Source organism: Ochotona princeps, chromosome 16 (genome assembly GCF_030435755.1).
Source record: "Ochotona princeps isolate mOchPri1 chromosome 16, mOchPri1.hap1, whole genome shotgun sequence".
Classification (NCBI taxonomy): Eukaryota; Metazoa; Chordata; class Mammalia; order Lagomorpha; family Ochotonidae; genus Ochotona; species Ochotona princeps.
In genome coordinates, this window is record NC_080847.1 from 43,299,814 (window position 1) to 43,323,983 (window position 24,170).

Below are 24,170 nucleotides of genomic sequence, written 5' to 3' on the forward strand. Positions count from 1 at the left end.
TCCAAAGCCAGGAGCCAGGAGCTTCTTGCAGCTCTCCCATGTGGGTGCAGGGTCCCAAGGCTTTGGGTCGCCCATGACTGCTTTCCCAGGCCACAAGCAGGGAGCTGGAAGGGGAGTGGAGCCGCCAGAATACGAACTTGCCACCCATATCGGATCCTGGTGCAAGCAAGTTGAGGATTTCAGCCTCTAGGCTACCATGCCAGCCCCCCCTTTTTTTCCAGTTTTATTTGTGGGGCTGAGGGGGAAGGTGAGCCAGTAAGTCACTCTTCCAGCTGCTGGTTCAGTCCTCAAATGCCTTCAGCAGCCAGGGTCAGGCCAGGCTGAAATCAGAGTGCAGAGCTCCCTGTAGACCTTCCACATGGCAGGCTGGTACCCAGGCACTTGGAGGGAGTACTTGCTGCCCTCATAATGCACACGGGCAGGAGATTCCTGGCAGTACGCTGTGGGTTGTGGGTGGTGGTTTTACCTGTTGTGCCACAATTGTTTCATCCTGAGGTCTGCTTTTCTGAATTTTGATTGAGCTTTTTGGCATTTATAGCTTCTGGTTTTGACAAATGTCAGGCGAGGCAATCCAGCTGGGTACGTCAGGCATCTTCTGCCCCATCACTGTGGTCTGTTCTGACTGCCCGTCCTCTGCTCGTTTGCATCTCGCAGCTGGAGCTCTCTGCCCAGGGCCCAGCATGGCCATGAGCCTCTGGCTGTGCCCAGAACTGCCTCAGGAGAAGAGCAGAGGTAGATTCTCAGCTCTCATCATAGTTTTGCCCTCTCTGAATCTTCTGTCTGAGTTGCTTTGTTTTGGCAACTCTCACCTACTCACCTGGCTTTTCTGGTTGGTGGTAGAACTTAAAGATGCGTTGTTAAGGAGCAGTGATTTAATATTAACTACATTTCCAGAGGTGGTGGTAGTTCCTTTGACATGGAAGTTTGCTCTTTTAGAAGTGTGAGGTGACATTTCAAAGGTTGTCAATTGGTCTTTTATATTAGTGAGGGTATTTTCCTCATGATTTTCTAACATTTGTGGTTACTTTTTAATGAATTACGTATTTCCAGTCAGCTCTTTAGAGGCACATTATTGCCTCATTCAGGTGTTTTAAAGAAACTAAGCCATAGAGATTGGAAAGAAATTCTTCATAACAAATCAGGAAGAACTTCAGGGCAGTAATTTGTTTTTGATTTTTTTTTTTTTAAATTGGAAAGGCAGATTTACAGAAAGAAGGAGAGACAGAGACAAAGACCTTCCATCTGCTGATTCATTCCCCAAGTGGCCGTAATGGCCAGAGCTGAGCTGATCCAAAGCCAGGAGCCAGGAGCTTCTTCCAGGTCTTCCACTTGGGTGCAGGATCCCAGGCCTTGGGCCATCCTCTGCTGCTTTCCCAGGCCATAAACGGGGAGCTGATGGGAAACAGAACAGCTGGGGCTTGAACCACTGCTCACATGGAGTCCTGGTGCTTGCAAGAGGACAATTCAGCTCTTTTGAGTCCAGCCATTGTGCCGGACTCAAAGGCTTTTTTAAAAGAAAAAATCTAAAGGACTTTGTTTTTGTGTGCATTTTTTGGTTCTTACACATTTATTCTGTTACTCTATGCCAGCTGTCTTGTATGACTTGGTAGTTTGTATAGATTCCATTGGGATCCCCCTTTCAAAACCAGACTCTCCAGTCACCGCAGTCTCTCTTCAGGTCCAGAGTAAGTGAGGTTTGCCCAGAGTGTGGCAGGTGTCTGCTCCCCTTGCGGTGGTTACAGATGCCGAAATGGGACTCTGCAGGGTTTAGGAGGGAGGGGTGTGGGTGGAGATGAAATGGTTTCTAGTGAAATCAGTAGGTGGGATGCAGGCTGCTCAGGCAGATACTTCTGATGCAAACATACAGGTCATGATCTCTTACCTGCAAATCAGAGGCACGAAAAGCACTTGAAAGTAAAATTATTTCTAGGTTTGTGGCATATTCATGTGTTCAAAATTAACCGGAGATGATTTGAACAGGGCATTTAGATTTGAATATTCATGTTTCATTGCAAATGTCTTTTATAACAGGGAGTGTTCTGTAGTGTATGTGGGCTGTGTTATCTACTAAAGTATAAAATCCTGAACCAGGAGGGATGTCCTGAGATACCTGGGGAGGTGACTGTGGAGTGTGTTCAGGGATGTGCTGCGCGCTCTGCGTGGCAGGTGCGTGTCGGGGAGTTGAGTAGACATGCCCTTGCCTCACAGAGGTTTCATCCATTTTAAGCAGAATCACGTGTACATTTCGTTCAGATAGTCTCAGGAACGTCGCTAAACGTATATGTTACCAATTTTAATGTAGAGGGGCCAGTGCAATGGCTCAATTGGCCAGTCCTCTGCCTGCAAGCACCAGTATCCCTTTATTGGTACCGGTTTGTATCCCGCTGCTCTACTCCCCATCTAGCTTCCTGCTTATGGCCTGGGAAAGCAGTGGAGGATGGCCCAAAGCCTTGGGACCCTGTACTGTGTGGGAGACCAGGAAGAGGCTCCTGGCCCCTGGCTTTGGATCAGCTCAGCTCAGCTCCAGCTGTTGTGAAATTTGTGAACTATCCCAGATGAAAGATCTTTGAAGCTTCTTCTCTCTGTAAATCTGCCTTTCCAATAAAAATCTGTTTTTAAAAAACTATTTAATTAGAATGCTTGGGAGTATGAGTAATACAGATAATGAAAAAAAGAAAATTTTGGTTTGAATCAACAAGGAATGAGATATACATTAGATGCAGGCTAGTGTTGTGTAAGAAAACACCCGGTTGGAATAGTGAGAGGGAACGTCGTGGAGCCCATGCTGGAGAAAACTAAAATGCACAAGTAATGATTAAAATGATCATTTTTATGCTGTCCTAGCTAAAATTTTAAATAAGATGTAAGGGTTTAGGCAGTCCAGGGCCCGGTGTGGTAGAGCTGCAGCTGATGGTGCCGGCATCTCACATGGGCACTGCTTCTAGGCCTTGATACTCTGCTTACCATCAAGAGTCCCGCGGAGAACCTGGGAAAAGCAGTGGAAGATGGCCCAAGTGTTTGGGCCCCTGCCTCCACATGGGAGACCAAAGAGCAGCTCCCAGGCCCTGGCTCCCAGCCCTCAGGGAGTGGACCGCTGAGTGGAAAGTCCCAGGGCCTGGCTCTGACCTGGCCGAGTCCTAGCCGTGTAGCCTTTAGGGAATGGACACTGAGTGGAAGATCCATCTCTACCTCTGCTTTTCAAATAAATTATATATATATTTCTTAAAAGAAGGTGAGTCATTTTAATTGGACTTAGCTTTTAGTATCAGCTTACCTTTTCAGTATATTTAAAGTGTAAATGATTGAATATTGCAGTGGTTTTCTTTTCTGGTGGTTTCAATGTAGTTATACTCATTTAACGGCGTCTTATTGTTGCTAGTTGCAGTATCCCCCCTGTTGGCGGCTGTTTGCACAGGGTTTGCTGAAAAGGTTGTGTTTTCCCCTCACTTTCTGGAAGCATGCTGTTGTGCACCGTGGCAATGCCAGGTGTTTCTTTAGTTGGTGAGCAGTGTGTCCTGAGAGACAGACGACATCCTTCGGCTTCAGTCCTGACCTCTGGGTTCTTACCTCTTTAATTCAGCAGCTTTAAAAACCAAAATTATAAACTGTGTCTTGGAATTACATTCTAGCAGAAGTAAGCCATATAAATTTGATAGTTCTAGTTAGTACAGTGCCCCCAGACTATTAATCTGCACATTAATTTAGGAAGAGTTTGAGATTACACAACAATGAGAAAAGTTTTAGAAGTAAGGAGTAATATTTGCAGAGAAGTATCACAGATTAATATGCAAGCTTTCTCAAGGCTTTCTGTTTCTGTTTAGTTTTAATGTGACACTTTGTCGAGCTTGAAAAACACATAGGTTGATGCCCTCTTGTGGTCTGTTACCAGAATAAATCAGACAAATAGTATTGCAGATCTTACTGCAGGTGAAATTGTTCATTCGTTTACAGAATAACTTTAAAAAAGAAATTCCTGTGGGAAAACAGCAAAGGCATTATTATTCCCTTTATTCCATATAACTTGCCAATCTTGAATTTATCAAATATTAATTTTTTGAAATTAATTTTTATTAAGGAAAGGTAGATTTACAGAAAGAAGAGACAAAAAGAAAGATCTTTCATCTGCTAGTTCACTGCTCAAATGTATGCAGTGGCTGGAGCTCAGCCGATCCAAAGCTAGGAGCCAGGAGGTTCTTGCTGGTTTCTTACATGGATGCACGGTCCCAAGGCTTTGGTCATCCTTCACTGCTTTCCTAGGCCCTCAGCAGGAAGCTGGATGGGAATTGGAGCAGGCCGAGACACCAGCTGATATCCATAAGGGATCCCAGAGCTTGAAGGTAAAGGAGTCATCACGTTGGCCCCTATTGAATATTAATTTAACACCTTGTAGCAGTGTGTTTATTAGCTGGACACTGATTTAGAGGAATTAGTTCTCCTAGGTGTTACAGGAACTGGCATTGTGACTCAGTGGGTTAAGTTGCTGTTCGCCATGCCTGCATCTTATATTGTAGTTTGAAGACTGCTGTCTGTCTAAATATATCTTTTAAAAAGCTATGAGATATGATAGTAATTATGGAATTAATCCATCATCTCCCTGCCCTACATACACCTTAAACATTCCTGTGCTAGATGACTCTTGTGAAATTTGTTTATACTTAGGTGTTTGATCTATAACGAGGTGCTGGAGGAAATGAAGGCCTCCATTTTGAATTGTTGAATTTAAGCTTATTTGTTTTTCTGACATTATTGGAACATGAGAAGAGAAGTGGAAGTGAAGAGAAATAGCAGTAGTCAATAGTCAGTGGTTTTTTTTTTTTTTTTTTTTTAAGATTTATTTGTTTTTATTGCAGAGTCAGATATACAGCAAAGAGGAGAGACAGAGAGGAAGATCTTCCGTCCGATGATTCACTCCCCAAGTGACCGCAACGGCCGGTACTGTGCCGATCTGAAGCTGGGAACCAGGAACCTCCTCCGGTCTCCCACACAGGTGCAGGGTCCCAAGGCTTTGGGCCGTCCTCGACTGCTTTCCCAGGCCACAAGCAGGGAGCTGGATGGGAAGTGGAGCTGCTGAGATTAGAACCAGCGCCCATATGGGATCCCAGCGCGTTCAAGGCAAGGACTTTAGCCACTAGGCCACGCTGCCGGGCCCAGTACTCAGTGTTTAAAGACAGAAAGGTTGTAGATGTATTGACCAGTTGCTTTGCTTCTCGTACTTGGCATGTTGAGTGATGGGCATAGGGAGTCCAATAGAGGGAAGTCCGGGCTTTGGGATTAGCTAGGTCTTCAGATTGATCTAACTAATCTAATCTAGGTGTTCTTGGAAAGGTGAATGCTACTGGATCTGTTACTGTATCTCTGAGCACAGATTTTCTTTTTTCTTTGTTTTTTTTTTTAAGATTTATTTATTTTATTACAAAGTCAGATATACAGAAAGGAGGAGAGACAGAGAGGAAGATCTTCTGTCCGATGATTCACTCCCCAAGTGAGCGCAACAGCCGGTGGTGCGCTGATCCAAAGCCAGGATCCAGGAACCTCTTCCTGGGTCTCCCACGTGGGTGCAGGGTCCCAATGCATTGGGCCGTCCTCGACTGCTTTCCCAGGCCACAAGCAGGGAGCTGGATGGGAGGTGGAGCTGCCGGGATTAGAACCGGCGCCCATATGGGATCCTGGCGTGTTCAAGGTGAGGACTTTAGTTGCTAGGCCACGCCGCCGGGCCCCCAGGTTTTCTTTCTTTATAATGAGGTTAAAACCTACCTCATTTCAGTATTTCTGGTTTGATTTCATCGTGTGAACTCTTAGGCTAAGAACAGTTGTGAGTTACAGAGAGACATGCTGTATGATTTTTATAGTTGCTGGATTGTTGGTTAAAATTAATGATAGACTGTATCTTAAAAAGTGGTGAAATCAGCTCACAGTTTATTGTTATATTACTGCATAAGTGCATATTTTATTTGTAAATTCTTGATTATTATTGGATATTGTATTAAAAATTTACTAGATTGTTTAACAGTTGAAATCTAGTAGCCATAGGTTTTCTTAAGAACTATATGAATTTTTTTTCTTCAGGAGTACTGTTTGCATATTTTGGTAGGTTTGCTTAAAAGCAATGACATTAACAAGTAGTATTGTTTGTCCATAGCTGTTCAACTTTTGTGTATTTGTAGGAAAAAAAAACATTTTTGATTTGTTTTTCCAGAGTTGCTTATAAGACCCAACTATGACTCCATCTGTTTAATAATAAAGACAATTAATTTGAGTCCCCTTTCAGGAAAAAAAAAAAGAAAAATCTTTGGAACTTCAAAAAAATAAGTTTTTAAAAAATACTCAGATACATTTAATTTGAGTTGTATGATTTTATCCTTCAAAAATTGAACTTGCTGGCTTAATGAATTTATTAATTTTTAGAGATTTATTAAATTTTTCTTTGAATAACTTGTTGTAAAAGAGAAGAAAATGAAATGTGCTGATGCAGGTGCAGCTGTTTGGGCCCCGGCGTCTTTGAAGCAGGTGGACAGTACATTATATAAACGCAGATAACGTAGGCATGTTGTCAGAAGGCTGTTCTGCGTGCTTTCATATCTGCTTTTTTTTAACCTTTCTTTTTATTCCTGATTTTCAAATTGCTTCTCTGGTCTCCATCTGGATAGTATGTCTGATTCTAAACACTTAAAATGTGTGGCAATATATTATATTGTACTTTGTGTATTATGAAGTGGCTGTTTTGCTGTTTCTTTATCCATGACTCTCTGCTGCTGGGGAGAGTGTTTTAGGAAGAACAAGGGGCTGGGAGTAGCGAAAGGATTGCTAGAGCAAAGTGGAGGGCAGCTCGTCGGGGGTGCCGGCAGGGCCACACGCCTTCATACCCGTGACTTGGGCTTTATACATAAAAAGCATGTGTGCCAAATTTACATATTTACTAATTAAAAGGGCTTCCTGGAAGCATTAAGTAGACTATCTTCCATAACCTTTAACACCGTCACTAATGGATATAGCCTAGAAAATTCCATCGAAGGTCCTTTAAATAATGTAAATGATTATGAATATGTAACTAGTTAATATGCAGCTACGAAAGGATTATCATGTAGAGGTTAATGAACATTCTGCTCTTATGGTTTGCAGGGTTTTTCTTTTTGTGCTTTTGGCTCACTTCATGCTTGGAAACACATGCGTTGGGGTTGGAAAACATCCTGACTGTTTTTGGGTCTCATCTTTTAATGGTGTTGTTAAATAGGACCTTTAGAAAAAGAATTTCAGGAAGATATTTTTCTTTTTCAATTTACATTTAATTATATTTGTCTATTTCATAATTACTGCCAGATCAGAAACAGAGGAATGGATTGATGTAGTTGAGCTTGGCTCTTCCAGATGTAAAGTCAGTGCTTTATTATGTATTACCACTGTTATTAAGTGTTGCTGTGTGATTGATACTTACCGAGAGATCTTCATTCGAGAATGGACTTGTTATGCCGAGTTAATGTGTAGTATGCTTGCAGAGCTGATTATAACATGTATTTTGATACAAGATTGCTATCTAGTATTTCAAACATCCCAAAAGAGAGGACATTGATTTCAGGAATTAAATGTGATAAGAGAAGAATTCACTGACAGGTCTAAAAAAATCTTGTGTGCTTTCTTTTTTTTTGGTGAAGCATTCATATACACAAAAGGCAGTACTGTCCATTGAAGCAGTGAAGTCAAGAATCAGTGTGTTCCCAGCCACATCGTACTTCTTTTTCATATGATGTTGCATTAAACATTTTGTTTTTTTTATCTTAATTTCTCTGTCTCTAAAACGGTGCTAGAATATTCTAGGTTACTATTTAAATTTTTTATTAATGGGTGACTTAAAGTAGGTAACTAGTAATCCTTGAAAATAATGTTAATTTAAAAATTAGCATTCAAATGCAGTGTTACTAAAATTGTATTTCTTACTGATTAGTGGTACTTGTTTTGTGGCATTTTGAGGACCCATGAAAATACCCTTAAGAAAGCAAGTAACTTTTGTGTTTAATTCTGTTGTTTTAGTTGAAAGTATGAAGGGCTTAAAATTTTATCATAACTCACTAGGAAAAATAAAAGCTGTTCAGAGCATCTCTTTATACCAGAGAATGTTGTAGGAAAATATCACTGAACTAGTTTTTAATGCATCAGAATAAAAATTACAAGTGAAAACATTTGGAGATATACTGAGAAAATAAAATATTTTCACTACTGTCATTTTTAAAAGCCAATGAAACTTGTATGTACCATTGATTTTTGTTACTCATAACATTTGTGTATTCTATAAAATATGTAACATTGAAAACAGGTTTGTAAATTGTACAAAATACTAGTTATCTTATATCACATGTCACCTAATAGTTATGAAGCGGGTTTTGTACCCAAGTATGAATTGGAAAGCTGTCATTTGTTCTGTGGTTATCAGCTCGCGTTAGAGGGTTATGATAAAGTGGGCTGCTCAGAACTCCCATTCACATCGCTGTGCATGTGACAAATAAAAATGTGCACTGAGAGGCTATTCCATCCGTAAAGCCACTGTTGGAGTTCTTTGATACACTGATTTTGTAGCTCTGTGCCTAGCCCTGTTTTTTTTCATGAGTAGTTATCTGTTTTCATGACAGGTGGTCACTAACTGCCAGGAGAAAATCCAGCATTGGTGAGTGAAAAATGGCTTTATTACACTTCTGAAATACTGATGAGATCACCTAGTTGTATTTAAATAATGTATATCCTGTTTTCTTGGTGTGTGTTTGACCAGGAATAGAATTCTTCAGTAACCTCCATTTTGAATGTCTTCATACTGATTCACCCTTCTCAGAGTTACATGTTCCCAGATTTCCTGAAGTTGTGTTACCATTTGGTATTTATTCTGATATCCTTTTTTTCCTCTCTTTTCTTTTTCTATTTTAAGTTAGGATGACATTAATATCATGATGAAGTGAAGACAGACATTTTCCGACCAGCTGGTTGAAAGATGTTTGAATGTTTCTTATATTTGTAGCAGAAAATATATATATTTCTCTATTTTAAACCGTGTATTTCTATATATTTCTAGGATATATATATTTCTCTCTATATATCTTAAATATATGTGTTTGATAGAAAGCTGTATGAATATTTCTTACATTTGTAGTGGAAAATAGAGTTAGTTATTTTAAAATAATGATGGGAATGTGGCACAGTTATTTTTTCCTCAAGTTTGAAAAAAATGTTTGGTGGATTTCCTATGTTTCACAGCTTTATTTATGTGCTATACTTTTTTGGAAGGAAGAAAGAATATCTGTTTTAATGTGCTAATCCGTAGCTAATAGGACAATGCTTCGTAAATAACAGTTTCTTATTGCTGCTGCGAAAACTGCTCGATTTGATGGTGAATAAAATGTTAATATTATGAGTTGTCATAAGGTATAGCTGTTGATCTTGCAGATGACGAGTTATAGTATATCCATGCTGTGTTTACAGAGAGTTTGCTAACAGAACAACAGGAACTGGCTTGATTATTGTCTGCAGGGTTATTGCAAAATCATGGCAACTGCCCCTTCAGTGGGGAGAGTAAAACTTCAGTTATACACCACCAAGCACATAATATTTTAAATTTATTTTAAGAGGCTTTTTCTTCATGCCTGAAAAATTTCCAAAGGAAATAATTTATAGTTAGTGTCTATCAATTTTTTTTTGTTTAAATGCACATAAGGCTGCAAGCAGTGGAAAAGATTGAAAGTGCAACCTGTATACATGCGCTTATTGAATTTTGAGTATTGGCTTGAGAAAGTAATCTAAACTAATAATATTCACTTTATAAGTAAAAATTCAGGACGGCATTAGTTTTCAATAAATGCAGTGTTGTAGTTGTAGACACTGGTGGTGTATGTCTGTCAGCATTTCCATGACAGGCCATTTGCTTTTGCATTATAGATTCAGTTCATGTGGAAACTTGAGATGCAAGTCCTTGGCCAAAGAATGTTTTTCCCCTACAGATTTGGCCAAAGTGGTCTATTTTACAAAAAACTCCCAGGGGATGTTTTGTTAATGTGGACTTCTCTGTTGGTTTTGGTGAGGAGTTCAGGAAATTAGAAAGGTTGTATCCGTTCAGAATAGATAGCACTTGACACACGTGTGTGGATAACTGTGTGTGGATAACAGGCTTCCCTGTTGGAGAATTCTGAAGGAGAAGGGACTTGTTTTCACCCTTTTATTCACAACCTCTCCTGCTGTGTTTGGCACAAAATAGACACTCTGTAAATTTTTGAATAGACAAAGACCAAATATTATTTAATATGTGATGTTTCAGTTTACAAATACCGTAGTGTATGTGAGTGTGAGCAGTGATATAAATATGACGTTACTTCAGGAGACGAGGATTTCACAGTTTTCTAAAACCCTCTATACTACAGAAGCTTAGCATATTTGCCTACATGTATCTTAAAGTAATATTGGGCCATTTTTGTACATGAAAAATTTGAATTTTTTTTGCCAGTTGAAATTTGCTTTTTTCCTCTGAGTCATTTCTGAGTATAGCTTAGGAAACAGACTCTCTGTTTGCGTTTAAATGAAGATCTATATGTGGTATGATGATACTGCTAGCATTTACATGGCCAGTGAACTCATCAATTTATATATTCAGAAATTGAAACAAAAATGTCTTCATGCCTCTGAAAGACAGGAAATTGCTGTTTGGGAGGATCGTGGAATTCTTGTGATATTTTTACATTCTCTTAATTCTGCCAACAATGATTGAGTTCCTACCACATGCCAGTGTTGTGCTGTGCAGAATGGAGAGACTTTGTGATGGAGAAATTAATACATGATCCAGGTGCTAAACAGAGCAATGACAAGAATTTTGCACAGTTTGCAGAGATATTAAGCCAATGCAGAGGGAGTTCAAAGACTGGAGCTGGTTTGAAAGATGTCTCGCATACTACTTTTATAAACATGCTGTGTTTTTAATTCTTGTTTCTTTATTTTTTAAAGATTTATTTATTTATTTTTAGAAAGGTTTATAGAGAGGAGAGACAGAGAAAGAAAGATCTTCTATCTGCTGGTTCCCTCCCGCAAAGGGCCATAACGGCTGGAGCTGAGCTGATCTGAAGCCTGGAGCCTCTTCAGGGTCTCCCTTGTGGGTGCAGGGTCCCCACATTTGGGCTGTCCTCTGCTGCTTCCCCAGGCCACAAGCAGGGAGCTGGATGGAAGTGGAGCAGCCGGGACACAAACCAGTGCCGACATACATGCTGGAGCTTGTTGGTGGAGGATTAATGAGTTGAGCCATTGTGTTGGCCCCTCTCTTTCTCCCTTCCTCTCTCTTTTTCTTCCCTCCCGATTCTTTTTGTTTTTATTAGAGAGTCTGAAATACAGAGAGGAGGAGAGACAGAGGAAGATCTTCTGCTCATTGATTCACTCCGCAAGCGCCCGCAACGGCTGGCGCAAAGCTGATCTGAAGCCAGGAGCTTCTTCTGGGTTCCCCATGCAGGTGCAGGGTCCCAAGGCTTTGGGCTGTGCTTGACTGCTTTCCCAGGCCACAAGCAGGGAGCTGGATGGGAAGTGGAGCTGCCGGGATTAGAACCGGCGCCCATATGGGATCCCGGCATGTACAAAGCAAGGACTTCAGCTGCTGGGCAACTGCGCTGGCTCCTTCCATTCTTCCTTAACCCTTAGTGTTAGCCTAGCCTGAAATATAATTCATGTAGTTAAACTTTTTTAATGGATACATATTAATATAATGGTAAGTAAATTATAGGATTTTATACATTTTTACAATAGTGATGTTTATGATTATTTGTGTATTTTAAACAGATTCTTTAAGGGACAAGGGACAAGTGATGTGTAATATGGGCTTCAGGAATAATCTGAATTTATTTTTTAAATGTAGGACAAGAAGGAAAACATGTGCAGAAAAAATAGGGCCAGGACCCAGCGTGACAGCTCAGTTAGCTGAATCCTCTCCTTGCAGCTGCTACCATCTCCTGTGGGCACTGGTTCTAATCCCGGCTGCTCCACTTCCTGTCCAGCTCCCTGCTTGTGTGATCTGGGAAAGCAGTCGAGGATGGCTCAAAGCCTTGGGACCCTGCACCGGCTTTGGGGCCTCTTCAGAAGCTGCTGGCTTTGGATCAGTTCAACTCTGACTGTTGTGGCTATTTGGAGAGTGAACCAGTGAAATTTGAAAGATTTTTCTCTCTCTCTCCATAAATCTTAAAACAAAAACAAAAATGGGGTGAGGGAACCTGAAAATGTCTGGAACCTCTAATTGCCCAGAAAAATCTCTTTTACAGAATTAATTCAAATCCCAGAAATTTGGTGAACCAAGACATTTATAATATTGATTTGGTTATTAACATTTTTAGTGTTTATCTTATTTTTTTAAGATTTATTTATTTTTATTACAAAGCCAGATATAAAGAGAGGAGGAGAGACAGAGAGGAAGATCTTCTGTCCGATGATTCACTCCCCAAGTGACTGCAACGGCCGGTGCTGTGCCGATCCGAAGCTGGGAACCAGGAACCTCTTCCGGGTCTCCCATGCGGGTGCAGGGAACCAAGGCTTTGGGCCGTCCTCGGCTGCTTTCCCAGGCCACAAGCAGGGAGCTGGATGGGAAGTGGAGCTGCCGGGATTAGAACCGGCGCCCATATGGGATCCCGGGGCGTTCAAGGCGAGGACTTTAGCCGCTAGGCCACGCCGCCGGGCCCATGTTTATTTGGTTAATAAGATGAATAACATGAAGAAATGTGAGCAACAGTGTTGTAAAGCTAATAGTAATTTTCAATTTAGTTAGGACAGCAAACTCTTTCAGAATACATTTTTCCATTTATAATTCTTTTTATTTAGGAAATAAAGCATTATAAAATCTACAATTTTTTTTTTCAGTAAAATGTGAGTATGCCTCCCACTGTGTGGTCTTCTGGCACCTGATTATTCTGTTTGTTGATTGTAATTTTGAAACAATTACATATTTTCAGTTAATTTGAAAGGTAGAGCGCTGGAGACCACAATAGTCAGTCTGCTGGTTCACTGTCCACATGACCGTGGCAGTTGGTGTTGGGGCAGGCTGGAGGCGGGAGCCTGGCATTGCGTCTGGGTTTCTGCTGGGACTGTCAGGGAACCCAGGACTGCCTCCCAGGGAAGGAATTGAACTGGGCACTCGGATGTGGGATGTGGATATTGCAGATGACATGTCAAGCTCTGTGAATTTTAGTTTCTGATCTTTTTTATTAGGATCATGGGATTTGGAGTCAAAGACCTAGATTTGAATTGTTTTATAACCTTGACAATTACATTGAAGGTTTCAGTTTTCTTGTCATCAGGCTGTTGTAGTGGAGCGTGAACGAGGTGATGTCTGTAGAACACTGAGCCTGACCCCCTTGGGTTGATAGTAGCGTATATATGTTGTTTGAAAAAAAAATTTAATTTATTTTTATTGCAAAGTCAGATATATATATATATATATATATATATATATATATATATATATATATATATGAGGAGAGACAGAGAGAAAGAGCTTCTGTCCGATGATTCACTCCCCAAGTGACCGCAACGGCCAGTGCTGTGCCGATCCGGAGCCAGGAGCCAGGAGCCAGGAGCTCTTCCAGGTCTCTCAGGTGCAGGGTCCCAAGGCTTTGGGCCATCCTTGACTGCTTTCCCAGGCCACAAGCAGCGATGTGGTTGGGAAGTGGAGCTGCTGGGATTAGAACAGGAGCCCATATGGGATCCTGGTCCTTTCAAGACGAGGACTTTAGCTGCTAGGCCACCGTGCTGGGCCCGTTGTTTGAAAAAAAAATTTTTTAATTTTTATTTGTTTTCATTGTTTGAAAATTTTACTGTTGGATTGGTGAAGGCAAAAAAAAAATTAAAAAGAAAAACCCAAAGTTTTGTATTTGTGCCATTATCTTTTATAATGGGAAGTTGGCTGCTTAGGTTACTGTTGTTACAACTTTACGTTAATATTGTAAAATAGCTTTTAAAAATAGCTGTTTATTTGAAAGGCAGTTATAGAAGAAAAAATTAACAGTATCTTTTATCTGCTGGTTCACTCCCCAAATGACTACAACAGCCTGGGCTGGGCCAAGCTGAAACCAGAAGCCAAGAACTTCTTCCAGGTAGCCCAAATGGATGACAAGGCTCCAAACACTTGGGCCACCCTCTCCTACTTTCCCAGGCACATTAATGGGGAGCGGGATTAGGAGTGGAGCAGCTGGGAGCTCCTACAGGATATGGGCATGCTGTGCCATGATACAGGTTCCTAAAATCACCTTTTCATAAGAGTTTCAGATGCAAGAATCCGCAGTAACATACTCGATTCTCACATACCTAGCAGCCAGCTTCAATCATTTCAGCTTTGGTTTTATCTAAAGTTTCACTTCAATGTCCTTATCCTACCATCAACCCCCATTGCCACTTTTTTGAAGTGAAGCTGAATCAATATTGCTCATTAGTAAAATCACTATAGAGCATAGTAGCTTAAAACGACAACCACTTGTATGTACGTGTCTGTGGATGTGCTGGGCTCAGCCGTGTCCTCCGTGTGTTGTCTGGTCTTCTATGTACGTGTCTGTGGGTGTGCTGGGCTCAGCCGTGTCCTCCGTGTGTTGTCTGGTCTTCTATGTACGTGTCTGTGGGTGTGCTGGGCTCAGCCGTGTCCTCCGCGTGTTGTCTGGTCTTCTATGTACGTGTCTGTGGGTGTGCTGGGCTCAGCCGTGTCCTCCGCGTGTTGTCTGGTCTTCTATGTACATGTCTGGGTGTGCTGGGCTCAGCCGTGTCCTCCGCGTGTTGTCTGGTCTTCTATGTACGTGTCTGTGGGTGTGCTGGGCTCAGCCGTGTCCTCCGCGTGTTGCCTGGTCTCAGTGCTCTGGATGCAGTCATTGGTGACTGGCAGGTGGGTTTACAGTCTGCCTAGCTCTGGCTACTGGCCGAGCGCCCCCTCTGTATATTCTTTCATGCAGTGTCCTTTGTACAGTAGTGTCAGGAATGCAAGCTGTGAGCTGTGCCGTGTTGGTCAGAGGAAAGCACAAAGGCAAACCAGGGTCAGAAGGTGGGGAAGTCCCCTCCATCTGCTGCTGCGGGAGGGGTGACATCTAATATGGTCATTTTCATTGCGCCACAGATGACTTCCAGTGAATAGGTCCCATAAGTAAGGAAGTCTCACTGCTTCATGTTGACTGGTGGGAGTTAGAGAAAGTGCATGTGTTGCTTGGCACATTCGTGTAACTTGTATGTTCAGTGTTATTTGTAATTATAAATTATATGCATATGAGCTATAAAAATGTCTGATTTCCACTAAATCATCTAAAAAGATTTGAGGGTAGTAAAGATGTCTGGAAGATTCCATGAAGCAGACTTAAGTAAAAATATAGAAAAAGGCGTTTCATTTGTTCAGGTGTTTAATTCATGAAGAAATAACTTTAAATTTCGACATTAACTGAAACACCTCAGCATGTGAGTTTTGAGAGATTCTGTAAATACTTGACACTTGTTGTTTTTTCAAATGCCCAAGTATTTGAGAGCTCATCTGCTGCCTTGCAGGGTGTGCGTTGACAGGAAGCAGGAGTCGGAAGCAGGGCTGGGACCTGAACCCAGGTCCCCCAGAGCAGGGAGCTGGATCCTGCGTGGAGCACCTGGGACCAGGTGCTGCAGACACAGCAGCCAGCCTGCAACCCTGGCTCCCAGCTCAGTTCTACTGAGGAAGGTAGGGGTCCTCCTCTGTCTGGACTTCCAGGCGGATCCACATCCACTCAAAGCAACACAGAAAGTTCACTTCTTCCCCTAAAATATACTTAAAAGCATAGAGAATCTGAGATGAAGTGACACAACTTGTGGATTACAGCAAACGGTAAGTAGAACCTGGCACAGACTTAGGTTAGACTTCTTCATAGCTGAAGATTCCTTCCTGTGCTTTATAATAAGAATTTGTTAGTTGTGGAAAATCTGGAAAATAGAAGTACATAAAAACTACCTGTGAACTCAGCACCTAAAATTAACTAGGCACTTTGGAACCATTTAGAATTGTATTTTTTTTTTTTTTAATGTAATTTTAAGCTGGATTCACTGCTTATTTTATTCTTAAGTCATAAAATTAGTTACAAATAAAGAAATAGGTATAAGCAATGATAATGGGCATGCTTTAAGGTATGGTGGTTGTAGAGGGAACCTTGGAACACATCCCTCTGACCCAGCTGTACTATGTGCATGTGCTTTGCAGTCTGCTACCTCATTGTTGAAAGGTTAAATTGAAACATCTAGGGGCCAGTGTGATGGCTCAACTGGCTAATCATCTGCCTGCCAGCATTGACATTTCATATGGACGTTGGTTCGTGTCCCGGCTGCTCCACTTTCCATCATCCAACTCCCTGCTGATGGCCTGGGAAAGCAGTGGAGGATGACTGAGGTCCTTGGGACCCTGCATGCAAGTGAGAAACTCAGAAAAAGTTCCTGGCATTGGATCGGTTCAACCCCAGCTGTTTGGTGATTTGGGGAGTTAACCAGCAGATGGGAGATCTTTCTGTCTCCTCTCTGTAAATCTACTTTTTCAATAAAAATAGATAAATCATAAAACATGCACCCAGCGCCATAGCCTAGCATCTAAAGTCCTCACTTTGAATGTGCCAGGATCCCATATGGGTGCCAGTTTGTGTCCCGGCAGCCCTGCTTCCCGTCCAGTCCCTGCTTATGGCCTGGGAAAGCAGTCGAGGACAGTCCAAAGCCTCAGGACCCTGCACCTGTGTGGGAGACCAGGAAGAGGCTCCTGGCCCCTGGCTTTGGATCAGCTCAGCTCAGCTCCGGCCATTGCAGCCACTTGGGGAGTGAATCAATGAGCAGAAGATCTTCCTCTCTGTCTCTCCTCCTCTCTGTACATCTGACTCTGCAATAAAAACAAATAAATCTTTTAAAAACATAAATAAATAATTTAAAAAAGCAAACATCTGGTGAAATGTTAACTGCATCTATTTCTTTGTCTCCAAGTCAGGGAGATGGACAGTGTTGCTGCATGTACTGGTTCATTCCCCAGGTCCGCCGGTGGCAGGAGCGGGCTGGGAATTCACTCTGTTCCCCATGTGACTGGCAGGAGCCTGGTTTCTGGAACTCTTTGCACTGCCTCCCAGACTCTGCTGTAGCAGGAAGCTTTAGTGTGGGACTTGGGGATCTTTGAGGCCAAATGACTGCCCTGCCTTTGTCTCTTGCAACAATTTTGTTGTATTGACTTAAATAATGAGAAGTTTTTGTATTTAGGTTACTCTCAGTATTTTTGCATAGAAATGAAGTGTCGTGGGGCTCTCTCTCCGACGAACATGGACTGTGTTTTATCAGTGTCTTCCAACAGCCCGAGTTCCTAGGTGTACCCCAAGTTGTGAAAAAGAATTTGCCACTATCTTTCCTGAATTTTGTGAGATTTGTTATTTTATAAACAGTAATTATTATTTTGCCATGAACATTCAGAAACTGCCTCTTCTGTTGATTTCGTCAATTACATTTAAGTTTTCAAAGTAAGCACTTAGGAACAGTATTTTTAGATTGATGCATTTAAATTTTGAATGAGAATTCTCTTTCTTACCAAATTACAGAAAGCCTTCTTGGTCCTTCTCTCAAGAATATTTTTATAAAAAATATTTTTATGTTTAATGTAACTTGGGAAAGGGCATGGGCAATCCCAGAACCTATGGAACTATATCATAAAACAAAATAAAATATGTGTAAAAGAAAAAAAAGTAGGAGAGAGGAAAAAATAAAAAATATTTTTATGAAAGAAATATTTTTATGTTTAATGTAACTTTAGTATTTATTCAGACTGTTAAAAACAGTGCTTTAAACAATGATCAATCCTTGCTTTAATAATTGTGAAGACTGAGTGTATAATCCATTCCTGAGCTTAGTCTTTCTCTAGTTCCTTGGTTTTACATGCGAAAACTCATTCATCTTTCCCGCAAGTAGATCTTTAACAAAGATGACAATGCAAAACGGGAAAGCAGCTCGGGTGTGTTTGAATGTAGTCCCAAGGCACATGGCAGAAGGCTTGGTTGTAGGGAGGCGTTTAACGCACACTTAGGGCCTCAACAGTGCTTTCCTGAATGCTCACTAGGAAGGTTTAGACTTGGTATTACGGACAGAAATCCTCCCTAAGGGATTGTGGCACAACAGGGTAGCCGTCGCTTAGGGTTCTCACTTCCTATATCCAGGTGCTAGTTGGAGCCCTGGCACCTCTGCTTGTGCGTCCGGAAAGGCAGTGGATGGTGGCCTAATCGCTTGGGCACCTGCCGTTCATTTGGGAGACATGGATGGAGTTCCTGGCTCCTGGCTTTGGCCTGGCCCGGTCCTGGCCATTGTGGGCATTTGGGAGTGAACTAGGGGATGGAAATCAACCAGTGCCCTTCCCCACCGTGCCTGCTCCGCCTTTCCAGTAGATGAAAAAGAAAAAACATGATTTCTAAAGAAAGTCATACCTATTCCAGAATATTTGGGTCTTATAATTTCTTAAGAAATAAGAAATTAACTGTTTGCTCCAAATTAGCCCAGATGTTAATATTAAACCTTTTTCCTGTTAAGCATCTTTTATGATATTTTCTACTTTTTTCTTTTATGCTGTAAAGGAAAAGAGGACAATGGACGATGGGAGAGAGTTTGTTTTTCTAAAAAACCAAACTGATCTAATGCTGATTGTTTAGGCCTATTCTATTTCTTTAAAACTAGCAAAATTTTATTTTCTTCATTTTAGCTTTTTATTATTTAAACATGGTGATTGCAGTCTTCACGCTTTGCGCTATACAAGGGATGCAGAACCTGCATTTTTCTTTATAAAGGTGTTTATGAGAAGGATTCAAAATGTAGAGTCATTTTCATATTTCCCCTTATTTTTAAGTATGATATTATGAAAATCTTCAAACATACAGAAAAGTTGAAAGAAATGTATAGGTGAGGGCCCGGCGGCGTGGCCTAGTGACTAAAGTCCTCGCCTTGAAAACCCCGGGATCCCATATGGGCGCTGGTTCTAATCCCGGCAGCTCCACTTCCCATCCAGCTCCCTGCTTGTGGCCTGGGAAAGCAGTCGAGGACGGCCCAAAGCTTTGGGACCCTGCACCCACGTGGGAGACCCGGAAGAGGTTCCAGGTTCCCGGCATCGGATCGGCACGTACCGGCCCGTTGCGGCTCACTTGGGGAGTGAAACATCGGATGGAAGATCTTCCTCTCTGTCTCTCCTCCTCTCTGTATATCCGGCTTTCCAATAACAATAAAATCTTTAAAAAAAAAAAAAAAAGAAATGTATAGGTGAACCTTGGTTATCTATTTAAACCTTGCTATGTTAACCCATTTGCTTCCTGATGCAGTTCAAAGTATGTTATGTCTTCAGTCTATCTCTCCCTCATTTAACTTGGCTCTTTTTCATACTTTTAAAAAATAATTTTTGGCTCAGCGTGGTAGCCAAGTGATTGAAGTCCTTGCCTTGGCATGTGTAAGGATCCCATATGAGCACTAGTTTGTGTCCTGGCTGCTCCACTTCCCTTCCAGCTTTCTGCTTCTGGCCTGGGAAAGCAGTTGAGGATGGCCCTTGGGACCCTGCACCTGTGTGGGAGACCTGGAGGAAACTCCTGGCTCCTGGCTTCAGAATGGCTCAAATCTGGCCATTGTGGTCGCTTGTGGAGTGAACCAGTGGATGAAAGATCTTTCTGTCTCTCTCTCTGTAAATCTGAGCTTCCAATAATAATAAAGAGTTTAAGAATAGATTTTAGGAAAATAAGAGTTTCTGTATAGTCTATCTTAATTTTGACTCTCTGAAATGAATGTTTGATTGTACTTGTTTTATGTGATTTCATCCACTGCTACTTTTGAAAATTAAACGTGCCTCTCAGCAGGCATATCACATGGGACAAGCAAGGTTCAAAGACAGGTGTGAAACCTGCTATATCCACTACCAGTGCTTTGGTTTTTGTTTTCCTGATTTAATTTTTTTAATTTGAAGGGCGACTTAGAAGGACACACACACACACGGGCAGACAGAGGTGTGCTTCCATCCTCTGGTTTGCTGCCCCAGAGTATGCAGTGGTGGTTCTGAGCCAGGTGAAAGACAGGAACTGGAAGTTGTGCCTGGTCTCCTGTGTGGATGCAGAGACGCAGGCACCTAGGCCGTCCTCCACTGCTTGTCCTAGGTGCGTTAGCACAGAGCTGGATTAGAAGTGGAACAGCCCGTACTTAAACTGGCACCCATGTAGGATGCCATCTCGTATGTGGGCGGCTTAAACCACTGTGCCACAAGTCTTGCCCCAACAAAGCAAGCCTCTTAGTTATTGGACAAATTTTAAAACTGGTAATTGCAGCTTGGGCTTACCATACGCGTCTAGTATGATGGTACCAGCCACTTAGATCTATTTTTATAGATAAGTTTTAGGGATTTGTCCTCATTGCATCTGGATTTTGTTTTACATTTGAAAAATATTTGAAGTGATTGCCTGTTTTAACTACTATATTTTAATATGAATACAGTATCCCCAAATTAATCATGTTTTCAAGTAACAAAAATAGAAAAAAATCATGTTTGTATTTTGGTACAAATGAAGAGCTCTTACTTAACCTTCTGTAACATTGAGTCTTAATAACATTTTTTTCCGTTTCTCTTCTGTAATATTAAGTACCGAGTATTGTTCGGTATGGAGACTGTTAGGGGACTGCTGTTTGAGCACCCAGTCTGGCCTGGCCTGGCTCTTCAGCCAAGTTGTTGAAGCTGGGACTTGCAAAGACATTACTACTGGCTTCCTGCTGGCCTGGCGTCAGAAAGAATTGCTGCGTGGGCTGCGTTTCAGTCATCCTTCCCTTCTTTTATGCATTTTTAGGAAAGAATTCAAAGTTTAGAAATAGCATCCTCATTCTTAAACTATTGTAGGGTATCTGCATTTTTGGGAGAGAACTATTCATAATACATTAAAATGGAATATGTGTGATTTGGAATATTGGCATCGATTTTTGGCATCGTCTGTCATTGATGCCCAACGTGCAGGAGAGGTTTTTTTAATTAATTAATTAATTTATTATATTTAATTCATTAATTACATTGTATTATGTGACACAGTTTCATAGGTACTTGGATTCTCCCCACCCCTCCCCAAACCCTTCCACCATGGTGGATTCCTCCACCTTGTTGCATAACCACAGCTCAAGTTCAGTTGAGATTCCCTCATTGCAAACATATACCAAACATAGAGTCCAGCATCTTATTGTCCAGTCAAGTTCAACGGCTTCTTAGGTATAAGGAGAGGTTTTTTTAAGAAGTCTTTTTTTTCTTTGGTATAGTTACCACAGGAAGACATGCTGGATGTTAAGTTATCTGGATTAGTATCTTCCTAACAATTATGGAAGCATTTAGTTACTTATATTAAAGTATAATCCTGGAGCTTTTGCAGAACTACTCTGAATTTACGAAGGGTTTTCAAAAAGTTCATAGAAATTGTGTATTGTGAAAATGCTCTGCACGGATTTTAAATTGTTTTTGCACAAAGCATAAACTTATGCCCTTATTTTTTTTTAAAATGTTTATTTAGTTGAAGGGCAGAGTGATGAGAGACACAGGGAAGAAGAGCTTCCTTTCGTTGGTTCATTTCCCACATGCCCGTAGTAGGTGGGCCAGCCTGGCACCAGGGCCTGGGACCCGCGGCCTGCTCCTCCCACAGGGCCAGGAGAGCCAGCTGTGCTGGGTTAGAGACCATAGTCAGGACTCCAGGCAGCGCTCCTGTATGGGATGCTGGCATTGCAGATGGTCATCAGGCCACTCTGCCACAGCACGGCTGCTTCTTCTCAATTTTTAACATTTTATTTTCAGAATGGTTTCAGATTTACAAAACAAAAGTTGTGAAGTAGCAATTCAAAGATTTGCTGACACCACATCCCTAACATCTCATGTTAGTGTATTTGTCACAGTTAATACAGCCAGCTTCCCATTCGTTCAATAAAGAACCTCCTTCCGCCCCTCCCCGGCCACCACCAAACCCTAGCAGTCACCTTCCTGTGTTCAGATGTTTTAGGACATTTTAGCTTTCACATTATCTTTCTGTACCTGGCTTATTTCTCAACATGATATCCATTTTCTTGCAAATGACAAATTTTCTTTTTTATGGGTAAATGGTATTGCATTGTGTAAATTAATGTAATACTTTAAGTGTTCTCTAGTATTTAAGAATATGGTATTCTCTAGAATGAGTGTTTGTTGTGTACAAGCACAGCCAAATCTGACCTTTGTAGACATTTCATTCACAGCTCACGCTAACTCATCTCCCAAGCCCCTGGATTGATTAAGCACTGCTCTGCTGTCATGTCATTTCAGTCATGGTGCTTCTGTCAGATTGAATAAAGTTAGCAGAGAATCTTACTTTAGTGAATAATAGTCTTTCTTCAAAATTGTAGATTTAGTGTAGATTTTTTTGCTGTTGTTAAAGCTTCATTTATTCATTTACAATTTAAATGGCAGAGAGAGAGCTCGTCCGTCTGCTGGTTCACTCCCTATGTGGCTAGAGCAAGACCAGGCCCAAGCCAGAAGCTTCTTGTGGGTCTCCTGTGCGGGTCCTAGGGTCCAGGCACTCGTGTCATCCTCTGCTGCTTTCCCAGGCCCGTTAGCTGGGATCCGTGTGGAATTTAGCATTTTTTTGATACTTTCTGGAAAAAGGAATATTAGAACATACATGACACTTAATACTGGGCAGAATGTAGATCCTTTTTAATTCTCTTGAACCTGTAAGTTAACCATTTCTGCAGTTTTATAATTGAACATATTTGACCAGGATTAAATGTATAGATTACATGTAGAACTAAGATTCACCTTAGGGTTTGACTTCAAACACATGTGAATACAAAAGCCCTGCATGTGAAATACTTTTGCCACAAGAAATTGTTTGGAAAGTGGAGACTGACAGGGGCTTGAGGGGTAGAGACAGAAATAGAGTTAGTATGAGAGAGAGAGAGAGAATCCTCCTTCCCTTGATTTTCTCCCCAGGTAGCTGGAGAAAGACCGCGCTGAAGGAAGCCTGAAGGAAGCCTGGAACCCAGAACTCTGTATGGGGGTCTCACGGGGGTGGAAGGGGCCCAAGTGGTTGGGTCATCACCTGCTGCTTTGCCAAGCATACTAGCAGGAGCTGAGTTGGAAATAGAGTAGCTGTGACTCCAACTGGTATCTGGCTGTAGAATCCAGAGGTGAAAGTGGTGGAATAACCCACTCCCTGTGCCACACAATACTGCCTGTTTTTCGCTTATATAAAAATTTACCCAAAAGGATGATTTTTGCCATAAGCAAATAGAATAAAAGATATTACATTGACTTGGAGAAGAAGAGATTTTGAGAAAGCCCTTGAACACTAAAAAATGCTTGTTTGAAAGAATATGGGTGAAAACCTAGATTAAACTCATGGCTTACTTTGCTTTGAAACAGAAGACACAACTTCTCTCCAAATGTTAAGTGATATTTACTGCAGGAATATTTTTAGCATTAATAATGTGAAATTCTTGAGAACGTGAGTAAATGAGATAATTTTTATTAATTATGTTAGCCATTGCTTTAGGGGAACTAGGGAGTAAATTAAAACCAATTCCATGATATTTATAGCAGTCTCAATTTCACTGTCTAGAGAGGCATTATCTAGAATGTGGCTTATCTGATTTCAATTTGCCAGTACCTACATGAATTGGTGAGTTTTTTGTTTTTGTTATTTTTCAAAATTGTGGACATCCCATGCCTACTAAAAAATTCAGTGCTGGGGTCCGTCCCATGGTATATGGGCCGATCTTCCACCTGGGGCGTTGGCATTCCATAATGGTCTGCTTCTTGTCCCCACTGCTCCACTTCCCATCCAGCTCCCTGCTTCAGGCCTGGGAGAGCAGTAGAGGGCGGCTCAGGTCCTTGGGTCTCTGCACGCACATGAGAGACCTGGGGGAGCTCCTGGCTCTCTTCCTGGCTTTGGATCCGCTCAGCTTCAGTCATTGTGGCCACTTGGGAAATGAGCCAGTAGGGGGAAGTTCTCTGTGTCTTTATCTCTCAAATAAAATAGGTCTTTTTCAAAAAAGATATCAGTTAAGTTTGCCTGCAGCCTGCTCTCTTACTAGTGAACCCTAAGCAAACCAGTCTCCAGGGAAGGTTTGAGGATGGACACCTCAGTGTGCACTGGTGCCTAGGGTCCTGCAGGCATGAGAACAGCGAGGCCCGATAGCGTGGG

At 41.6% G+C, this 24,170-nt stretch overlaps 1 protein-coding gene across 1 annotated transcript in view; it reads left to right on the forward strand.

Annotated features, from left to right (window-relative positions):
• The window catches only part of URI1 (URI1 prefoldin like chaperone), an 80,203-nt gene that overhangs the window by 17,945 nt on the left and 38,088 nt on the right, over window positions 1–24,170 (forward strand). The window contains exon 2 of the mRNA XM_058674049.1: window positions 8,622–8,656. Coding sequence (XP_058530032.1) covers window positions 8,622–8,656 — 35 coding nt within the window. The remainder of the gene's footprint in view (window positions 1–8,621; window positions 8,657–24,170) is intronic.